Source organism: Mytilus edulis, chromosome 8 (assembly GCF_963676685.1).
Source record: "Mytilus edulis chromosome 8, xbMytEdul2.2, whole genome shotgun sequence".
In the NCBI taxonomy this organism is placed as follows: domain Eukaryota; kingdom Metazoa; phylum Mollusca; class Bivalvia; order Mytilida; family Mytilidae; genus Mytilus; species Mytilus edulis.
This window is the reverse complement of record NC_092351.1, coordinates 13,178,201-13,202,033: the sequence shown is the minus strand read 5'-3', so window position 1 is coordinate 13,202,033 and position 23,833 is coordinate 13,178,201. Positions and strand designations below refer to the sequence as shown.

The 23,833-nt window shown below is 31.0% G+C and overlaps 1 protein-coding gene across 2 annotated transcripts; it reads left to right on the top strand.

Moving 5' to 3' along the window:
• The first annotated feature begins 996 nt into the window (after positions 1-996).
• Positions 997-21,478, top strand: LOC139484841 (transmembrane protein 144-like). 2 transcript variants are annotated; one of them, XM_071268835.1, is made up of 11 exons: positions 997-1,087; positions 7,731-7,983; positions 8,572-8,694; positions 9,612-9,711; positions 10,769-10,849; positions 12,708-12,783; positions 13,671-13,754; positions 15,582-15,661; positions 17,132-17,238; positions 17,791-18,062; positions 18,770-21,478. In XM_071268835.1, the coding sequence occupies exons 2-11, from the start codon at positions 7,764-7,766 to the stop codon at positions 18,851-18,853; spliced, it is 1,227 nt and encodes a 408-aa protein (XP_071124936.1). In that variant the 5' UTR covers positions 997-1,087; positions 7,731-7,763; the 3' UTR covers positions 18,854-21,478. The 2 variants fall into 2 exon arrangements, with proteins under 2 accessions (XP_071124936.1, XP_071124937.1); XM_071268836.1 differs by having other exon boundaries at positions 1,008-1,099.
• Positions 21,479-23,833: the final 2,355 nt, after the last annotated feature.

The window sequence follows — 23,833 nt, the reverse complement described above, 5'->3', positions numbered from 1 at the left end:
CAATATGGTTAAAAAAATGGCTAGAAATTACGGGAAACAATGATTGCATTAAAATACATTTACGTAAATTACACAACATCTGTATGTTCGGATAAAAGCTGTTCAAATTTCAGAACAGTTACTATTTTTTTCTTTAATTTGTTATGTGTACATCTATGCGAGCGCTCACAGATATTGTTCAATCCATTTTTATCTGTTGTCATTAAAATCAATGACCGACTTGTTAGCTTGATAAAAATATGGTGATTTTAGATTGAGTTGAGTATTATATTACTAAGCTTGAAATTTAAGAATTGAAGTTTAAAATATACCCAAAAATATAACACTTGACTTGAACTCAGTTGCGTATATACATGTCCTTTCTATTTATGTACATTTATTAATGTTGTAATGACATTATTATTTATTAGTTTTCACTATCACTGTGATGTAAACTATCCGGGACTTTTCAGTATCAAAATAATAATTACAAATAATAAACTTGCTTACCGATCTTCTTTTTGTCTGATTTTTTAAACCAATGCACTGAGTTACAATAAGATTATCGTTGAAAGGCAACTAACAAGGTGGGGAAACAAAAACCAAAAATTAGTCTATAAAACTACAAACACAGAAAATAAAGACAGAGGAAGAAGAATTATAATTGACTAAAAATGTGTCATACATGTACATGTATATACCAATTACCAGGTTGTCTGCATATTGCTATTATAACTTTTTAAATATCAGCTACAAGTAAGTAAGTCTCTGATACTGTCTAATCATTAGACAAGTTTTTGTCTCCTTGGCCATCCCCTTTTTTGCCCTAGCCCTATAGTTTTACTAGTCTTGAAAATCACAAAAAATACCGATTATTTTTCTACATCCTACTGAATTCTGTTGTATACTGAAATTACATACACACGATATTTATAAGTGTTTAGAACCAAGGATATTTATAGTAAGACTTAGTAATCCTAGTTAAAACACTTTTAATCCGGAATATAGTAACGACCTATTCCGAGTTTGTTTTCTTTTAGCAATTTCTTATCATTTGACAATTTGTCAACAAAAAATAATGGGAACAACTTTAAATTAATTTAGATCTGTAAGTTTTTTAGTCCAGACTATTATAAGTCAACTAGTCTGGTCTTCTTTTGTCAGCCCAACTGCACTTTAGACTAATAGATAGACAAGATCGATCTGGTTAACACCTCTCTGAATGAAAGAGGACGAAGTCCGATCAGACGTCTTTTTTAACTGCATAAAGCATAAAAGATTTATTTAAAGTCGGTTATACATATAACAATACAACATAAGCTCTGTAGAGCTTTTATCCGACACTGTATCAGTGGCGGATCCAGGGGGAGGTTTCGGGGGTTGGAACCCCCCTTTTTTTGGACGATCAATGCATTTAAATGGGGCCATAAAGTTGGAACCCCCCCTTTTTCAAATGGCTGGATCCGCCACTGTGTATATGATAGCAATCATGGCTATCGGCTAAACCCCCCCCCCCCCCCCCCCCCCCCTATAGTATATATAGCCTTTCCTCTAGAATGCTAGAATCACGATCTTTCCTTTGCAATACTGGCACTGAATAAAGAATTCATGTTGTTGCACCTGCATGATTGGTGAAAGTTATTATGTAATTTAATAACAATTCATCTGTATAAATAAACATGCAGATTGTTGCAAATATAACTTGTCACATGTACATGTGCATGTTTTTGTTTGACATGTTTGATACTTAATATGATTATGTGTTTCATTTCCATCCCATCTGAAAATGGCCATTTGAAGCCATAAAGTAATAACCTCATCTGGTCTTACAAAGTCGTTCAAACATTGTCAAACCCAGTTAGAAAAATATTTACAAGGGATATTAGTATTATATATTATATATCTGTTTTACTTGTAGTTCATGCATTTTAATCATGTTAATGAATTGTATGAAAAATAGCATAGGTTGACAAAAAATATGTGCATTTGACACATATACAGCTCTGAGATATGGGGTGCTTTTAATCCAATGTCATCTAAATATAGAAATGGAATTTTTTCATTTGACCATATTTACTCTAAATTACCTGCTGAAAAACTTCATACTAAATTCTGTAAATTTATTCTTGGAGCTCCAAAAAAAAGTACCAATTTTGCAGTATTAACTGAGTTGGGAAGACTACCAATATATTTTAACATGATTAAAGCAATGACTAAATACTATTACAGACTAGAAAAATCAGACACTAACTTTCCATTGTTATATAAAGCATTTATAGAATCAAAAAAATTGTATGAGTCAAAGAAACCGTCGTGGTATATGTCATCTGAAAAACTTCTTTCACTGATTAATAATTATCCAATATCCTCAGACACGGCTAAACCAATTGACAACGGAAAACTAAGAAATGCCATGTTGAAAGATTGGGAAAAAAATCTCAAAACTCACTCAGAAGGAAAACTATGCACATACATGACATATGTTACCTTTAAATCAAATTTTGGTTGTGAAAAATATCTTAATATTGTTAAAAAATTTGAAGATAGACGGAGTCTAACAAGATTTCGCATATCTGCTCACCATTTACTTATAGAGAGAGGTAGATATAGTAATACTCCCGACACAATAGAATTTGTAAGAGATGTTGTAGTAATGAGGTCGAAGATGAAACACATTTTCTTTTCAACTGTGATAGTTTATCGGACCAAAGGAAAGACATGATAACAATGATAAATAATTGCTGCAAGAATTTTATAAATCTTGACCTTAACCAAAAACTGATATGGTTAATGAATAATGAAGATGAGAATTTATTATCAGAATTATGCATGTTCATTAAGAAATATGAAAAGTGTTAATGGGATTTATCTCCCTCTACTACTTGTAATTTGAACTTTATATTTTCTCTATAGTGAGTTCTAGAGCACCGTCCCTTGATGAATATTGCCCAGTAGCAATGTCAACCCTTGCTGCTGTGCATTAATCATGAGGAGAATCACTATTGGAGTTATCTCATGTATCTGTAGCTAGTTCTGAAGGATCTCCCCTTGATGACCTTTGCATTGTTGTGATGTAAAAGTCCCTCACTGCTGTGCACTGGTCATGAGGAGAACTACTGCAGAATGAGATACTATATTCCTGGTTCTATTTTTACTTTTTGTTTCCGTATTAATAAACTTTATATCATATTCTTTTAATATTAAATCGACCTCATTGCACTCAATGCCTCTTACCTTAATTATATCCTACATTGCTCATATCATCAATTTATTATTTGTGTATTACTTATAATATTGTGTATTTCATTAATGTTTATATAATCATTGTATGATGTTTTTGTATCTTGCCCGACAAGGGCCCATGATTGGTTTAATAAAATAATGTCTATAAATGTCTAATGTCTAATGTCTATACTCCAAATTCTTATTTTCAATGGGAAGGGAGAAGGAGTGAAACCCATGTTATCCCAAGAGAACAGGTCAAATTTATGAATTTCTAATCAAACTCAGATGCAAACAATAAAGGACAAGGTACACTAAGGGCCGTATTTGACCCCCTATTTTGTCAAAAAATCATTTGCATCTTATAAATGAACTGAGCATCATAAAATATCTTAATATATATGTTCTTCAATACCACATGCCCAATTTGTCTTCTAGTATGGCAGAAACCTGATTTTGGGTTGGCTAAAGTGTGTTGATAACGTCAAAAGATAGAAAAATGTCCATTTGTGGACTGCAATCCTTCGTTTTTAAAGGCCTCCGCCAACGTGAGCCACGGTAATAATTAGTGATAAAGATGGCATACAAACAGGGTTTTCCAAATATGAAAAGAAATTCTTGGCTCACGTTGGCGGAGGTGCTAAAAAATTTAAAAAATCTCTCGTAAAAAAACAACAATTTGTGTCAAAACAGTAGTATCGGATCGAAGTCGCAGAAAGAGCTGAAAATATCCTCATTCGGCTGTTACGGCAAGACACCCTCAACTAAAGCAAGAATACTTCGATAGGTGCTTAAGGTTTTCAGTTGTATGATTTTGCCATCATTCAGTTTCAAATTGTATTTTTTATCTTTATATCAAGGTGGAGTGTGTTTTATCGATTTAAATCAACACCTTACATCATTTTGTACATAGTGAAAACATACGTATACGCACTCGGCACACACGATAAACAGGCGTTTTGCAAGTGTCCCCCTCATAAAATAAAACAAAAAAAGTTTGAATAATTTGTTTTTCCTTTTTTGGGTTCTTTAGAATAATGTGTAAATTCGGGACAAGATACCTTTGGTCGAGTCTGTAATTGCATACGACTTTGCAAAATACCACCGCCGAAAAGAACAAGTTAATTCTGTTTTATATTAACATGAATCTTTTTTGTTTAGAGTACACATCTTCTCATATAAAGGAAACAAATGGAGAGGTAGTCCCAGGGAGGTAGTTAGCCCAAGTCGGGACTCCCTGATTTCTTTTTTCATTTCTATCAAAAAATTCATGACTTTACAGTATGCCTATAAATACATACATTTACCACATTTGAGACAACGTAGTGTAGTGGTATCGCGTCGGCTTTTGAATGCCGCGATTTACGTTCGAATCTCATACTGTGTATATTTTTGTCCAATACATTTTTCTTCTAATAATATTTAAAAATATTTCAACGAGATAGAATGGCTGGAGTATTTGTTTTGATTATAATAGCTATCAATTTAGTTGGTTGTCAATACACATTCTTTTTTAGTATTTTTCAATGGGATGTTTAGGGACATTCTTCGCGGTTCTAGTCTCACTTACAGTGTTTCTTTATAGGCCGCTGATTTCTGCTGTTTCTGGGTAATTTTGTTTTTAACAAAAAAAAAGCTGTAGAGGCTTTTTGAAAAAATAATATTTAACTTAAAATAAGGAAGTACTTATCTATATACATCATGTAGTTTCAAACGCACATGAATTTTTAAGTGTGTAACTTTTGTCAATGGATAGCAGACAGATGTCCTTTCAAAATGATTTTTATATTTTAAAGTTAAAATAAATAATAATCATGACATGATAAAAAGGTATAAAAAAATCATGGCCAATCTGATCATTATGATATGTAATGTTTGCTATAATATATATATTACTCGCAAACTCTTTTTCAATTGATAACTTTACATCTAACCATTTCCCTGTCTTTTTACAAATATGAAATTGGCATCCTGAAAATGTAAACCATGAGCGCAACATAATGCAATACATGGAATGTCTTGTGTCTGTTCTCAGTTAATAGTATACATGGTATAGTTGTTTTGTTGTATATCATTAAAGACTTAATGATTTTTGTATTCAAAGATCAGATCACTTTTTAAGCGACCGGGAAAATGTTTGCGTCCGTATAATATTATCATATGTTGTTGTTTGGTGTTTGTTGTTTATTTCTTGACCAATTTCAATGGGATTTAATTCCGGGGGTTCTTTAAAATGCTGCATCTAACTGTGTTTTTATGTTTTTGGATTCAAGGCCCCGTGTTTAAATTGTTCTAAACGTGAGGTCTAAAGTCCAAAATTAAACTTTGTTTAATTTCATCAAACATTAACATGTATGCCAAATATATCCCTGAATATATATTTGTCTATTTTGGGCCCGATTTCATATGAGGCCTACAATGAGGTCTCAAGGGTCCAAAATTATATTTTTTTGGTTTTACCAAAATAAAATTCTTGCGGTTCTTTTGATGAGCTGAATCTGATGGTGTATTAAGATATTTGATTTTGGAGCACCTGAGATCACCGCCAGTTTTTGGTGGGGTTCGTGTTGCTTATTCTTTAGTTGTATATGTTGTGTCATGTGTACTATTGCTTGTGTGTTTGTCTTTTTCATTTTCAGCCATGTCGTTGTCAGTTTTTTTTCAATTTATGAGTTTGACAGCAGTGATTTTCCTAGTATTGAGGGGAAGGAGCCCAGGGCCCATGCAATTGAGAATAAAGTTCGTGAAATGTTGGATTGTGGGGAAATATATTATGTCTATTCATTTATTTATTTGCTATTTTTTTTGGGAGGAAAAAGTGTGGGGGGGGGGGGGGTGTTGTTTGTTGAAAGTGAACATCAAGCTATTTTCATCCATAGTCGGACATAGATTAATCTTTAAAAGCTCATTTATTTAGACGACAAAATACTATTAGAAAAGACAACATCAACGTAAATCATAAATGAAAAAGGTGATTGCTATGCAGTTATTATGGTTGCTAGGTAGTTTCTTAGCGAAAAAACAAGCCAAACAAATTGTAAGATTTGTACAATTGTCCTGAAAGTACCTAGCAATAGAAACAGCTTTGGTTAACATATTATTCTTTACATAAGCCATGACCATATACCAAAGTCTACTGTTGCTTAATATATATTACTGTTGCTAAGGGCCATACTGGGGTTAAGGTGTTGATAAATACTCGTTCAATTAATATAGATAACATTACTGCTTTAGATTTCCATATATGTATTTTACAATTATACATTATGATTCATATGGAAAATATGATTTTTTTTTAGATAAGGTTTAAAATAGCATATTATTGGCAGGTTTCAAATCTGTTGCTAGGCAACCAAAAAATGAGAATCACCTAAAAAAATGCCATTTTTTTAAGCTTCTATACCCTAGTCTATTGAAATTATAAAATTTAATGTCTTTCAAGAGGGGGCCAAAATTGGCCCTTATTGTACCAATTGTCCTTTCTGTAAACATGGTAAAATCATCTAACAAAAGTTTGTAACTGTAATTAGAGCTCTCTCCTCAAAATGTGCTTCAGAGGTGACTCAATTTAGTTGATGTTTGCAATTTTTGATGTGCCCCATAAACTGCAAAGTAACAATGGTCGTAAACAGTACAGCTTTGGTACTATCAGAGTTAAAGCTCAAATTGCCTGGACACCATTTTCAGGGTTTATAATTAAGCTTATATCCTTGGATTTAGAAATAATGCCTAACATCATTTAGGCAATAGTCATGACAGTCTCAAGCCTTGTACCTAAATGTTAGCTATTTGCCTAAGATTTAAGCTTGATGCCTTATTTTCAAACTGTATCATGTGTTTGTATGAAATTTATATACAATGCAATACAATATTTTATTTAGTTATATAATATAATTAACGGCTCACCTTTTACAAAGCAATACATAACACATTGATTAAAACAAATTACCGGTACACAAAATGTACAAATGTTATAGTGTAGGAATCTGTTTCTCTGATGTTTTTTATCCTTCTTTTTCAAAGATTTTTAGAAACTTGTGTTCTTTATATGCGACGTCATCAGACATGGTCGCCTTTTTTCATGACGTAACATTAGGAAAATTTAGAAGAAAACAAAACATTTTGACAGCAAAAATAAGTTCGTTCTAGCAATCTTAAATTCCCGTATCTCCCTGTCTGGATGCGGATTGGGGCTACTCCACACCTAAACTTGGTGTAAGCACTTCTATACAATGTTGGCATATAAAAAAGAAGATGCGGTATGATTGCCAATTAGACAACTGTCCACAAGAGACCAAAATGAAACAGACATTAACAACTATAGGTCACCGTACAGCCTTCAACAATGAGCAAAACCCATACCGCATAGTCAGCTATAAAAGGCCCTGATAAGACAATGTAAAACAATTCAAACAAGAAAATATAAAAAAATGTAAAAAAAAAAATATTTAACACATAAAACAAACGACAACCACTGAATTACATAGTCAGATATTAATATATTATATTATACATGTATGTGTTTTCAGAGAGAAAGAAGAGAATACTGAAAGATTAAGAAAATGGCAGCAGATCTATTTAGTAACATTACCACAATGTATAGTAACATTAGCACAATACTTCCAGTGACGTCAACAGAACCATCATGGATTTCAATACAGACAACAGCAGCTTCACCACCAGAAGAGATCCCAGAACTATGGGGATTTATTACTGCAGGGATTGCTATTTTATTTTTTGGCAGTAATTTTGTTCCTGTTAAAAAATATGAAACTGGGGATGGTAAGCTTATATCATCTATGTACTTGTATTATATCTAATTGATGAGGAAAACCTGACCCAAAAAAATGTGAAAACCAGTGTTCTCCCCAGGACCTTTTTGCCTCTTGGTAAAATATGTAAAATGATGATCTTAAATGTGATGCTACATGCACAAAATGTATTTGAAGTTGTTTTCTTATAGATTATGTTATTGATGGGATGAAACAAGATCCTATTTCAATTTCCCCTATTTACTAGGAAGCTAAATGAAATATCTGGGGAGAACACTGAACCAGATCCAAATAACTATTGCCTGTCTGTTAAATATTAACAACTGTATTTCAGGAAAAGTATACATAAGATAAATTTTGAAAAAAGGAGGTTTCAATTGTATTTCTGTGTTGAAGACCATACTTTGACCTACAATGGTTTACTTTTATAAATTTTGACTTGGATGGAGAGTTGTCTCATTGGCACTCATACCGCATCATCTTCTTATATTTATATATTTATATAAGCATATATAGTTAAAATATAGTTAAAATATCAATGAACATGTATACACTATTGAAGAATTGATTACAAAACTTAATTCTGATTTCTTTCTAGGTATGTTTTTCCAGTGGATAGTTTGTAGTGCTGTAATGGTGGTCGGTATAATTGTACAATTAATCAGAAAGCAGCCACCATTCTTTCCTATTGCTATGATCGGTGGTGTTGTTTGGGAATTAGGTAGGTCACAATGTCAACTTTTTATTGTACTGTTACACCACTGTCCCAGGTTAGGGGAGGTTGGGATTCTGCTAACTGGTTTCATCCTGTTGTTATTTCATTAAGTAAATGATTCATTGCTACCAATATAACTGTTGATATATCTATTGCAATGTATTACATACTGTAAAATCAAAGGATTCATTCCACAAAAGAATATTTCAATAAAAATGACCCATTTAAAGTGAAATGTAAAATAAATCAGAGATGTAACTGTAAGCTGTGTTCAGATAAACAAAATGTTATCAAATAATTATAGAATAACTAATCGAAGAATTCAAATAGAGAAAAAATATTCAACAAGTGACCGAACAACACATTAATTCACAAATGTGCGTAGCGCATGAGTTAATTATCAGTGTTGTTCGGTCACAAGTTGAATATTTTTTTCGATATTTGAATTTTTTAATTAGTTATTCTTTTTATTACATTGGCAAATCGCTTTTGTTTAAAAGAAACGTTAACTAATGTAAAACATGTAAGGAACCATATCTTTTTTCTACCCATTCACAATTTGTTTTGATCCGCCGTTATCGACGCCTTGACAATGCCTATTGTATGACTTTAGAGAGTTAAATAACCACATTTATTTTACATGTAAAATTATTGGTTTTTATTTAACTGGGAAATCAATAGAATTCATTGCAACCAATGTAATAATTGACATTTCATTTAATGAATTTCTTCTTTTTATAGGCAAACCAATAGTTTGGAAACCAGAAAATAGATTTCTTAATCCTGAAATTCAAAGAAGTGAAGCTTCTATTTTCTTTATTTGTAGGAAATGTTTGTGTGGTTCCTATAGTCAAGACAATTGGTTCAGGGCTTGGTATATGTATATGTATTTGGGGAATGATTGACCTATTTTCTTGTTGTAGGAAATGTTTGTGTGGTACCTATAGTTAAGACGATTGGTTTAGGGCTTGGTATATGTATTTGGGGAATGGTTAACCTGCTGAGTGGTTGGTCCACAGGAAGGTATAGTACATAGTAGACATTTTATTGTTATGTTTTTGTAAATGCTATCTTGACTTAGTTATGTTCTGTGAGCTTCCTCTTTTGGGGTAAAGTTTGCATTGAATGCAATCAAAACCCTTTGGGTCTGACTTGATATTTAAAAAAATTCTAAGGCTTATCACTACTTTTGAGATACACAAAACATAATATAAAAAAGAAGATGTAGTATGATTGCCAATGAGACAACTATCCACAAAAGACCAAAATGACACAGACATTAACAACTATAGGTCACTGTACGGCCTTCAACAATGAGCAAAGCCCATACCGCATAGTCAGCTATAAAAGGCCCCGATAAGACAATGTAATACAATTCAAACGAAAAAACTAACGGCCTTATTTATATAAAAAAATGTAACACATAAACAAACGACAACCACTGAATTACAGGCTCCTGAATTAATATTGGGACAGGCACATACATAAATTATGTGGCAGTGTTAAACATGTTAGCGGGATCCCAACCCTCCCCCTAACCTTGGACAGTGGTATAACAGTACAACATAAGAACGAACTATAAAAATCAGTTGAAAAAGGCTTAACTCATCAGATGGACAAAAATACAAGTAGACGTGGCCCGGTACTTATACATCCTGACACAAAAAGACATAATGAACAGATCTGAGAGTTCAAAGCCACTATAGCTAACAACTAATAAAAAAATCATGTAACTAAGACTAAACATAATGCATTAATCATAACATTCTATATACATGATATATACATCCCATCCTTGAACATTTCCAAAAAATTATCAGTGATATAAACAGATATTCAAGTCACAAAATGATGTTATTGTTAAAGTCATCTGTAAAAATTATATCAATGATATCATTGTTTAAGTCATCTTTAAAACTTACAGTTATCTTCCTTTTTCCAGAATTGTAGTTGAAACAACCACAACCAATACTTTATACAATACAATATTTTATTTAACTTCCCATTGATAATTTAGAGCAATCTTTTTCTTTATGCAGAATTTTACTCTTCATGTATGTACATGTACATAATTTTGTAGATTTGGCTTCTTTGGACTTACAGAATCTGTTCCTCATAATGAAGTAATGAATTATATTGGTGTTGGAATGTGTGTATTTAGGTAGGTAAAATCACGATATAAAGAATAGATAATTTTCATCTCCATTTACAACCCTGATAAAAAGGGGTAATGGTAAGAAAATAGTGAAAAAGCTGTAGGACTAGGGTTAAATTCTCTATACCACATACATGAAATTCTTCATTGACTAAACGTCCACTTATATTTTTGTCCATCTGATGAGTTAAGCCTTTTTCAACTGATTTTTATAGTTCGTTCTTATGTTGTACTGTTATACCACTGTCCAAGGTTAGGGGGAGGGTTGGGATCCCGCTAACATGTTTAACCCCCACCACATTATTTATGTATGTGCCTGTCCCAAGTCAGGAGCCTGTAATTCAGTGTTTGTCGTTTGTTTATGTGTTACATATTTGTTTTTTCGTTCATTTATTTACATAAATAAGGCCGTTAGTGTTCTCGTTTGAGTTGTTTTACATTGTCTTATCGGGGCCTTTTATAGCTGACTATGCGGTATGGGCTTTGCTCATTGTTGAAGGCCGTACAGTGACCTATAGTTGTTAATGTCTGTGTCATTTTGGTCTTTTGTGGATAGTTGTCTCATTGGCAATCATACCACATCTTCTTTTTTATATGTTCTACCAAATTAGAGATAAATATAAAGCACTTTTTATTTATTGGTTAAATATATCATTCACATGTCAACATTTCTCAGGCAGACCATTTTTCATTTTTTTTCAAATTAACTATTGGTAGATAAATTTTCCTTCTCTTTACTAGTAAGTCACAGTTTATACTATAATAATTAGAACAGTAAAGAGAATAATGTGGATTAATTCAGTTTTGTTGGTTCCAATTTGATCAGAATTATGATATTTGGTATGAAGGTGTATTTCTACAAAATAGTGTGTTCATATCATCATGACATTAGTGTGACCCGGACAAAATGGACCAAAGAAGTCGAGGGGACTTTAGATTTGCACTCTGTCCCTATGTCTGTCTGTCCATCCATTAGTCCAGCAAATCAGTTTTCCACACTTTTTTCTCCATGCTTTAAGATATTGCTTTGATATATTGTTCATCATCATGACAAGCTCAGATCAAGTTCAAATTTTGTTCCAGACTGATAATTTTGTGTAGAGTTATGGTCCTTGGAATTTGAAAATTCACTCAAATGATCAGTTTTACACACTTTCTTTCTTTATGCTTTTTTATATTCTTTTAATATCCCATTTATGGGCTTATGATTTTTAGGTCTGTGTGTCCGTTCATTTGTCCGTCTATACCGCTTCAGGTTAAAGTTTTTTGTGAAGGTAGTTTTTGATGAAGTTGAAGTCCAATCAACTTGAAACATAGCATACATGTTTCCTATGATATGATCTTTCTAATTTTAATGCCAAATTAGAGATTTTTACCTATTTTCACAGTCCATTCAACATAGACAATGCTAGTGTGGATGGGGTATCCATGTACTATGGACACATTCTTGTTTAATATTAAATCTTAAGCTCACATGGATGTATGACCTACCACAATGATAGATCAAATGCCATGGCTCTATAAGTACTCATATAATTATTTTATGTCAACATAAATATTATAAGATTTTATCATAGATATATAAGAAGATATGAGTGCAAATGAGACAACTCTCCATCCAAGTCACAATTTGTAAAAGTAAACCATTATAGGTCATATTAAGGTGGTCAACACAGAGCCTTTGGTTCACACAGAACAGCAAGCTGTAAAGGGCCCCAAAAATTACTAGTGGAAAACCATTAAAACGGGAAAACCATAGGTCTAACCAGCTTTTTTGACCATGTTGATGCATGCAGTTAGCACCTCAGTGATATACATTTTCAAAATTGTTTTAGTAAAGCAAGTTTTCTTTTCTTTCTCACAGTGCTATAATATTTTCCTTTGTGAAGAATGAGGTAACACCTATAAACAATATAGAGAGTGAACCTCTAATTTCACAGGTAAGTACACTTTAATTGGTATGTGCAGCGTCCAATATCAGGTGTAATACCTCCGTTCTTTTTCTCCTGTTAGTCTTTGTTAAATTTGTACTTTTCAAGGGAATGTGCAGAATTTATCATTATTTTAAATAAAGAAGTACTTGGCAAGAGTAAAGTTTTATTTTGTCCAGTTCCATACTCAAAACTTCAAATAACATTTCACTGCATATAAGAAAAAAAATCACCTTTTTTTCCCTGAGTACAAGCTTTAGTAACCATGTAACCTCAACTTTGATAAATCAAGAAAGACCTGAAGTATACAGAAACATGGACAAGGATTTATTATTTTATCTTTTATTTGCTTTTCAATAGTCAGGATTTTACATACCCCCATACACTACCACCTGACAAGGGTAACAAGGGGGTAAATACAGAAAAATAATGCAATATACAACATGTATCTCTGACTAATTGTTTTTAACAGTAAGAATATTTATGTTTAGGCTACATATGAATTGTATTTGATTAATCACACTCTCTCTCTCTCTCTCTCTCTCTCTCTCTCTCTCTCTCTCTCTCTCTCTCTCTCTCTCTCTCTCTCTCTCTCTCTCTCTCTGTGACTTTATTACATACAACACTAATACTTTCACCCATCTGTTCTACTACAATATTTATCATGACTTACTTTTTAATACAATTATTTTAAAGACGAACATAAATTTGCTCATAGTAAATAACTTTTCTCTTAACTAAAACATAGATAATATGAAAACAAGGAATCTTTACATAAGGGAGATATATTATCATGCATTTTTTTGTTTGTCATGAATATATAGAGAAAAAAACTTTGTATATGATACATTTTTTTAAAGATAAAATCATTATATGAAACATGATTATTTTTTAAGAAAACAGACTTGAATACCCAGGGAAGTGATACATTATATAGTTCTACAAACAACCATGATGTGTTAGTGTTTAGCAGGAGAAGGGTAATGTTAATACACATTTAGTTATCTCTTTGTAGCTGGCAATGTCAGCTTTTGCCATCACTTGACATGAATAAAGGTTGTCTGTCATCCTAAACCTATATAACATTAATACACAGATTTTGCAAATCAATGAAAGAATGAAGCAGAGTATGACATATAGACATATTGAAATTAAAAAAAAAAGCATTTGAATAATTAACCATTACATGCTTTTCTGCAGAAAATAAATATTTTCCCAGGTTGTTTAGCTTTTTGACAATTCTCAGACATTAAGCACCACCAGAACAAGTTTGAAGATTTGTTTCACAAGGATATAATAAAAAAAAGAAATAATTTGAAAATCTCTTCATGTCTCTGATATTCTCTCCTTCTCTCACATATACACTCTCAAACTGTTGTTACCTAATTTCTAGATGTATGTTCCTTATGGCTATCTAGTTAAAAAAAAAGGTATACAGAGATTTGATCCAACAACAAAAAATGGCAGCTGTTTTTATAATAAACTATAGCGGTGAAATGCAGATTTTGGCTTATATTTCAAAATCTAAATATGTTGTAATTCAGCATTGTTTGGAGCAGAAATTGAACATCAGAACCAAGGTGGACCATCCTAGAATTTCCATATGTATTTTTCATTATATTATTAAATATCATTATGGTCTAGGTTGGTGCTCATATTTCAAATTGAGAAGAAAATTAAATATTGTGGCTGTTGTTATCAGTCAGGGGCATTACTTAAACAAGTAATTTTTTTAGTTACTTATATAGGTAATTTTTTATTTAAAAAATTATAAAATAACTCAATAGAGTTATTTTAAATTTCAATAGAAGCATGGACTAAAGGTAGTTTTCATGAATTTTTTCAGTATTTTATATCATAAAATGAAGAATTTATTAGATTTAAGAGGAGTATAGAGATTAAGGGTTACTTAAAAAATAATGACAAAAATATTACTTGAATAACTTATTTTATACATCTTTGAAAGAATTAGTAATAACACTTATTTAAGGAACATATATACTTGTTTTGGGTTACACATTATAAATAACTTCAAGTCTTAATTATTTCACAAGTTTCTATCTATTTATATCTGTCTACCTTCAAGATTTTTGAGGAAAATGATATTCTAATAGTCCCAAGAGACCAATCTTTGACCCAAAAGCGTCGATATGAAAGATAAGTGCGTCAGAAAGGCAATTAGTGTTTCAGAAAGATTAGATTTCATATTTCATGGGAAAAATAACCAGATGACTGCGAAAATTTGTTTAAGCTAGTATAATCTGTATAGTCGGACACCTATAAAAATTATATTTAGAAAAGTTACTTATATAAGTATTATTTAAAATAGCCTCGTTTTCAACATTACTTGTATAGGTAATTTTAAATGTTACTTGTTTAAGTAATGCCCCTGACTGGTTATGTTGAATGAAAACTTTGTAAAATGAAGAATGATAGAAAGTTAGATTACAACAATAAGTTTAAAATGGATAGAGTAACACCATCGACAAAAAACAATTCTCCAAAGATTGCTTAAATTATATTTCACCTAACGAAAACACAACCAAATTTTTTAATGTTTCTAAACAAGATTTCTGTTGCTAGGTTGTTCATAAGCTTTTTTAAAATATTTAATTATTAAATTGGACTTATGATTCATTTTAATACAACTAGTCATCCTTGTATAGACATTTTGATTTGATTTTATACTTATTTAGTATATAAAAATTCACTTCTTCATAAGTTATATTTTTTTTCTATAGCTAATTCAAATTCAAAACTTACTGAATACTCTTGATATGACATATGGTTATATTTGTGTTTATTAGGGAAGCAGTACAAATATACAAGATATGAATGAAGATGAATCCTTTATAGATAGGATGTCACCTGGTGCAAAAAGAGCTTTGTAAGTGTTCAGATACAACATATCCTGTAAAATTATGATACCTTAATTGATTTGAGGTAAAATTTAATTTTTAATGTGTTTACCTCAGAGATGACTTCATTAAAGGAGATGCAGATTAAACATCAATGAAACAGCAACCCATCAACAAAAATAAGTTAAAGATATCCAAAGTCCAACAATCATGACATAGTTCAACAACAGAAAGTTATATATTTAATTTGTTAAACTCTGAATCATCTATTAAAGCAAAGAATAATTGTTAGCAGAAACAAGCGTTGATCTTGTTGTTTGTTTGTATGATGGACTAGGTCCGAGACCACAATTAATTCGTAGTGCATTTCTTTTAGAACATAAATGAAAATTTAAAAAATCCCCCCCTGCACTTTCTCAATGAAATTTTTACAGTGTGTTGTACTACTTTTGGGACAAATTATATCAAAATTATAGAAAACTTCATCGGCTCTAACTCAAAATATAGACAATTTTATGTTTAGGGCATCCTGAAATCTTTTGACAGCTTCCGAAGTGCTAATTTTTAACCTTTTCCAGCTGGACCAAATCACTACTTTCCTTTAAAATTCTGGACCCAAATTTTTTTACAGTGTAATTTCACCCCCTTTCTTCCAATTTAAGGCATAAAACATGGAGAAATAAATTTGGAAGGGGTATGAAAAATATTGGTAGGTAACCCACTGTCAACACTAGGGACTATATTCGTGAACTACGAAAATCAAGGGACGACAATTGTGGTCCCGAACCACTATGTGAAAAGTAACAGAACAATTTGTTGTTTTTCCCCACTAAAACATGGAATATATTCGGTATATCATTACCAGTCTTTAAGTGCATGAGCATGTTCACTGATACAGCATAATAATTTTAAACATAGTGTTCAAGAGTTATTTGAGGAAACTAAGAATGGAGGTTTGATAGTGTATTTAAGATTACAGATTTTTATGTAGTTTAAGAAAATATTGCATTTAAATATTGGAGGGTTTGAATACTTTATTCATTTTGATAATTCTTCAAGCGTTAATATTGGAGATTAATCTATATAAAAACATGTTTGCATTGAGGTACATTTATGTGCCTCAAGCATTGAACTATGTGCTTGTAACATGGAACAATGTACATACACTTTTAAAGAAAATATAAAGAATGGTGGTTTGAGAGTTTGTTGGTTGAGAGGATTGCATTTTTTGTCTTTTTTAGAGCTATGTGACTTTGCATTTTATTATATAAAAAACTAAGGTTTCATAATTTCTTATAAATATTTAGGCTTTATATTTTTGTCACTTCAAAAACCTGTATAACATCTAAATAGAATGTAATTTTTCACTTTAGATCTGTTTAACATATGAAAAATTCAATTAAAAACAAGTAGTAAAAAGTAAATATATTTGAGAGCAAGATTATTTCATGTACATTTCAGTCATTTTTCCTCATTTTTCTCTTTTATCTATATTACAGGGGATTAATATTATGTTTATTCTCTGGTGTGATGTACGGTCAGATGTTTACTGGTGCCACTTATATTCAGGACCATCCAGACAAGTTCCCAGGGGCTACAACAAATGGTTTGCATTTGTTTTATTAGACTTAACATTAACTACATTTATCATACTTGAATTATGTTTTTTTGTATGTTGAGTGAATGAAAAGTTTAAAATAATCAGTGAAAATGCAATACAATTTTGAAATGTCTTACAGTATTCTTTTTAAAAATGTTTTAAGTAAATAGATTTTTAAGGACCTGAAGTTGAACATATTATAATCCTGATGCACAGGGAAAGTCACTTTGTCTATTCCATTTTGCAAATGATTTAGGTTTTAAAAGTATGAAAAAATGATTATCTTCTATGGGTGGATAAGCTGGTTTTGTGGATAGCTTCAATTGAGATGTCTTTCATATTTTAATATTTCATTAAAATGTTAAAAATGTTAATAAAGGATTCTTGAATTGGCAAGACTTAAAACAAAATCATGTTACATTTATAGATAAATCAATTAAGTGTTCATGTATTGTGATTTCAGAAAAATATGATAAAAAGGGGTCTCATTGGGGGGTTCATCTAACAAATATACTGTTCAAATGTATTCCTGTATAAAATTTATATATATTTTTGTAGGTTTAGACTATGTGTTTTCCTGTTTCTGTGGTATATATTTAACCAGCACAACATTTTTCTGCATTTATATTGTTGTAATGAAGAACAAACCAAAGATATACCCCAAAGTTATACTGCCTGGCATTGCATCAGGTATTATGTGGGGCATAGCAACCAGTTGTTGGTTTGTGGCTAACAGGTCATTGTCTATACCAGTGGCATTCCCTATAGTAACAGCTGGTCCATCTGTTGTAGCCTCATTATGGGGTGTTCTTGTATTTAAAGAAATAACAGTAAGTGGACATAATTACTAGTTTAAAGACATATGGACCACCTAATGAATTTCTTAGTTATCTAAAACTTAAAATATAGAGAGCAAGTACAGTACAGAACAATTTTTTTTTATAGAATAGACACTTTATTAGAATTGACAGTTTTTTGTCGTAAAATATATAGATAAAAAAATTAAGCTTTTTTCAGTATAAATTGTTAATTGATTAGTGCACTGTAATCCTTATTAAATATATTTAAAAATTAAATGAGAGCTGAGTCAACAATGAAGGATACTGCTGGGAACACATCCATATACTTTTGCTACAAACATAGAAAGTGAAACATTGAACACATTTCATGACAAAAAATAAAAAAAAAAAAGTAAGCAGTTAAAATTGTTGAAACATATTTAGAAAAAAATCTTTTTGTTATAAAAATAAGATTTGGTATGAATGCCAATGAGACATCTTTTTAACCACAGTCTAAATGAGTTGAATAGCAGGATGAAAAGAAGCATTGTTGGAAATTGTTCAAATTATTAGAATTCTTTAAGACAAGAAAAGTTTAGCAAGCCTAACTTTTCTTCCAGGTTCTAATGCTCATACCAATTAAAATCCAAATATATATTTTCCAACAAGGTGTGTTTATTGTATTTGTTGTAAATAAATTTTAAAATTGTCCTTTTCATACCTGTTTTATGACTATATATATTACATACCTTTTGTAGGGAAAGAGGAATTTGTTGATTTTAATGCTTGGCTTCTCTATAGCCATTGGAGGAGCGGTATTAGCAGGAGTATCTAAAAACTAAAAATTAATTGGTACACAAGATTACATTACATAATTACCAGTGCAATAACATAATGATTTACCATGTTAAGTTTTTTAAATTGTCTGCCTTTACTAGATAAGTCAAGGTAGATCGTATCATGACCTGAGGTGGGTTGATACATTTATGTTCATGACAAATGAATAATATAAGTAAAAAAGGGTACACATTTCCGGTGTAAAATTGAAATATTTGATTCGCCAGTGGATGTAGCAGGAATTTTTTTGTATGCATATATTAGTAAATGTTCAAACATTCCAGATTTTCTGATTCAAATATATGGCTAAGTGACAAATATTTAGCTTCCTAATTCCTGTTGATACTTGTATAACCTTTAATTTGCTTTTATCAAAATGTTACGATGATATTTATTTTAACTGTTATAATTTTTTATTCTTTTATTTTAACTGGATGATTAATACTGATTATCATGTGTACCCACAAGAAGCATGTAATGAAGTAAAAAAAAAATTATCCATTTTTCATATAAAGTATAAAAATGGCACTACATATTTTGATATTATGATTACAAATACTTTTATGATTTATGTCTGTGATACCTTTTTTATTTTATGTCTCTGTTTTTTGTAAGTATATATGTGTTTATATTTTTCTCTATCAATCAAATTCATGTAGTAACTTGATTTTTCCTAAACAATATTATCTTCTTTTGGTTAAAAATACAATATTTCCTACATTTCACTGCATGTATACTCATTTGTTAAAGATATTAATTGGGGTCATATATCTGCTTATTTTCATAGTACATACATGTTTCAAAACATCTTTATATAATCAACTATGTTCATACTTTGAGATTATACTGTAATTCTTATTATTACATACATGTTATTCATTGTAAATTGAGATTTCCTTATAGTATTTATGATTGTCCCATGCACATAGTGTTGAGATGGTAATGGTGTCATTTTGAAGTAACTCTTTTTAAGGGAGTTATCAGACTTTGAAATTTTTATACTTATGTTAGTTTTGTACCTAATGACTCTTTGTGAATTTAACTCCTTTTACAGCTGTTGACATCACAGAAAGCTGTCTACCTTTATAGGTTGTTTTGCCATCATATTATGTTGTTGACTATATTGTATTATCATTTTGAGTGTAACATTTTTATGGGAGTTATGGAAAGTTTTACTATATTTATGACATTCATGTCACAATGACACATTAAAACACACAACAATTATCAATTCACCTATGAATAGAGGGGTGCAAGACATTAAGCTACAGCAAAGTAATCTTGGGGTTTCTCAAACTGTGACAGTCCTTTTATTGGGCTAATATTATAATAGCACACAGGTTTAAATTCTGAGGACATTATTTATATGTAGAATTATATTTTCTCCAATTAGGGCCTGTTTACCTATATTTACATTAATAATAAATGTACCAAATAATTCATAATTTATAATACTCTGCCCAAACAATGCAGAGAATTGATGATTTCCATTGCAATGACATGACTTTTGTTCTTTGGTCTAGTAGTTTTAGCTTCTACAAAGTCTCAAGTAGTATCAACAATGCTTATATTTATTTATACACACGTACCTTACACATGTATCATTGTAAAAATGAATAGATATATTTTAATGCCAACCACTGACAATATTCCTGACTTTGAACTGATGTTTGAAGTTGAAGCTCTCAATCCTTATGCTATGTCTAGCAGAGTGCACATCTGGCGTATTATAGGGACATTTTTTGAAGGTTGATTGATGAGATGCTAGCATAACAAATATTTATGTATTCTGATCAATCTACATCTTTCTACTCAGAACCTTCAAACTTCACAGAAAGATTGTTCACATATTGAAGTTTTGCACCTGCTATTATGGAATTGTTTGATAAATATATGTTCCATTTTCCTAATTTGTGAACAAATTAATTTTTCACTTACATTATTTCTATTTATTTATATGTTCCTTAAATATCATTCTCCATTGTTGAAGAAACATTCCATACAATCTATGTAATTGACTCTTTGTTCAACTTCAATGGAATAACACAAGGTACTAAAAAAACCTTCAAAATTTGGTTTAAACAGAACTTTATATGAACCTCATAGCTACTGTTGGCAAGCTCAATTATGCTGAATATAAACATCTTGTTAGATTATACTCTGATGTTTCATAGTAAAATGTATTCTGAAGAGTAGATTTCACACAGCAGCATCTTGAGTTGTCCAGAAAGAGAGAACCTGTACCAACTCTTATAGTATTAGTCTGTTAAATCACACACAAATGATTGTAGGTCAGTTACTACAAACACACTCATGTATGCTATTTGCTAAGCTTTGTTAAAATTGTAAATCTTAAGAAATAATTTATATTTTGAGCAAATTACTGTACAAATAACACCTCTGCATGACTTATATTTTAAGATTACGATGTTTTCATGGTTTAAAGTAACAGTCATTTAAAAATGAAATTTAATAAGTTTTATGCCAGTGATAAGAACAAGGTTGTATTTTTTTAAATGAGATTAATACATTGTATATTCATGAATTGTTTATATAATTGAAGTGTTAAAATATCATTCAGGAAATATTTATAGTTTATATTTGCATTACATAAAGTTAATGGAAACTTTTGTTATGTGTGTTTCAGTTTTTCAGTGTTGAATATACTGTATAAATAAGAAGAAATATGAATGATTGCCAATGGGACTTGCATTGTATCCACCATAGACCATACATAGATGTTAATAAATATATGTTGCTGAATGACCTACATGTTACAACATCGAGCTAAACCCATAACAAAGCTAAAACAGGCCTCAACGTTACCACCTATTACATAGTTCAAACTAAACACTTACACCTGATATATTAAAAACAGAAACCAATAACTACCACTGAAAACATTCTCCTTTATTGATTGAAAAAGAGGGACGAAAGATACCAGAGGGACAGTCAAACTCATAAATAGAAAATTAACTGACAACGCCATTGCTAAAAATGAAATAGAAAAACAGACAAACAGTAGTACACATGACACAACATATATAAATAAAGAATAAGCAACACAAACCTCACCAAAAAATGGGGTGTTCTCAGGTGCTCCGGAAGGGTAAGCAGATTCTGCTCTACATGTGGCACCCTTCTTGTTGCTCATGAAACAGGCACATACGAATTAGGCAGTCAAACAAGTCAAACATGTTTGTAATTACTCAACCCTCCCCTAACCTTGGACAGTCGTTTTGTAGCACAATACGGAAAACACCTAAAAATAAGTAGTTGCAGCATTGTCAGTTGATTTTAGACTATAGATATATGAGTGGGAATGTCCGTTTGGTATCTTTCGCCTCTTTTTATTTTAAACATAGCTTGTGTCATCAGTTCAACCCAAAGTACAGAAAACAACTAACAAATGACGCAAAAAACTAATCTTAGAGTACTATTAAGTTATCGAGAGCCAATTACAACTGGTAATTATTATATCATGTTTAACCAGCCAAAGCTTATCCATTGCGTCTATAATTTAAACTATTACCGAGACATCTTTTTAAAATTACAGTTCTATGATTGATAAGACCCTATAATCAGTGAGTTAAAGTGTTGGTTACTGTATGTGAGGAACAAGATATCTTGTGTAAGAAAGTATTCCTAATTGAAGCTTTGTATTGAAGGCCTTCCAATCCTTTATGAATACTTTTTGCAGGTCTTAATGAAAGAAGATAGGGTTTGAATGCCAATTACCATTCAAGTCACAATGTATGAAAAGTTAGCAATTATAGTTCTAAATTCGGGCTTCCAAACGGTGCCTTTGCTCACACTGCATAGCAAGATTTTAAGGGTCCAATTATAACTAGTTAAAACAACTAAAGGTCTAATTCATATATGAAATATTGTCTCTTTAACACATTCCCCATTTCCATTCTCAAAGATTCAAACACAGTTATAATTATCTTACCTCCTATAAACTTCAAGGGATATCTTTAGTTAAAAGGGAACACGTTGAGACCCTATATATCTTGTTAAGTGCTATTTGGCGTGTTTTATTTAATACAGGTTTGAAGTTGTGTTACTTATCTTTATAAAAAGTACATAATTAGGGGGGAAATCTGAAATGTTATGCCTAAACAGCAGATGATTATATTGAAAGATTGAAAATAAAAGCTATAAGATTTGATCACTATCATAGGCCACTAGTTTATAAGCTTCATGTTTAGAAAGTCGGTAAGATAAATGTGTTGCACAGTTTACTAGTGACCTAATATAATTCATGTATGGGGTCTGTACATTCTGTATTGGGTTCGCTCTAACCCCATATGTATCGAATTTACACACTCAATGTATCGTACTAGGTCAATAACACACTAACTATTATTGTATCTCCTTGTTATTCTGATAAACGTTAATACTAGATATGATTATATCGGGTATTGTCACAAACTTATTATAGATAGACACACAATTATCTTTTGATTGATAAAATAAACCTTTCACCGTAATACTACTTTTAAAAGAAGGTAAATATTATAACTAATTACACGTATTATAAAAGGAACCATATTAATGAAACCTCTTTTTTCTTTTTGTTTTCCTTAAAACATTTATAAAAAAGTTGAATAATATAACCTTATTTGAAGTTTTCGGATATTTTATTAATTATTGTATACTAGTAGATAAAAATAAGAAGATGTGGTATAGTGGCCAATAAGACAATTTTCCACCAAAACCAAATAACATGAAAAATTACAATTAGAGGTAACCGTTCGGTCTGCAACAATGAGCAAAACCCATACAACATACTCAACTATGAAAGGCCTCGAAATAACAATGTAAAACAATTCAATGATAAAACTAACAGCCTGTTTTATGTATGAAAAAAGGGAAAATGAACATGATAACCTACAGCGAACGAAAAGCACGCAATTACAAGCCCCGGACCTATGACAGGCACACATAGTGGTCTGTGTTTTTGTTAGGTGTGTTTCTGTTTT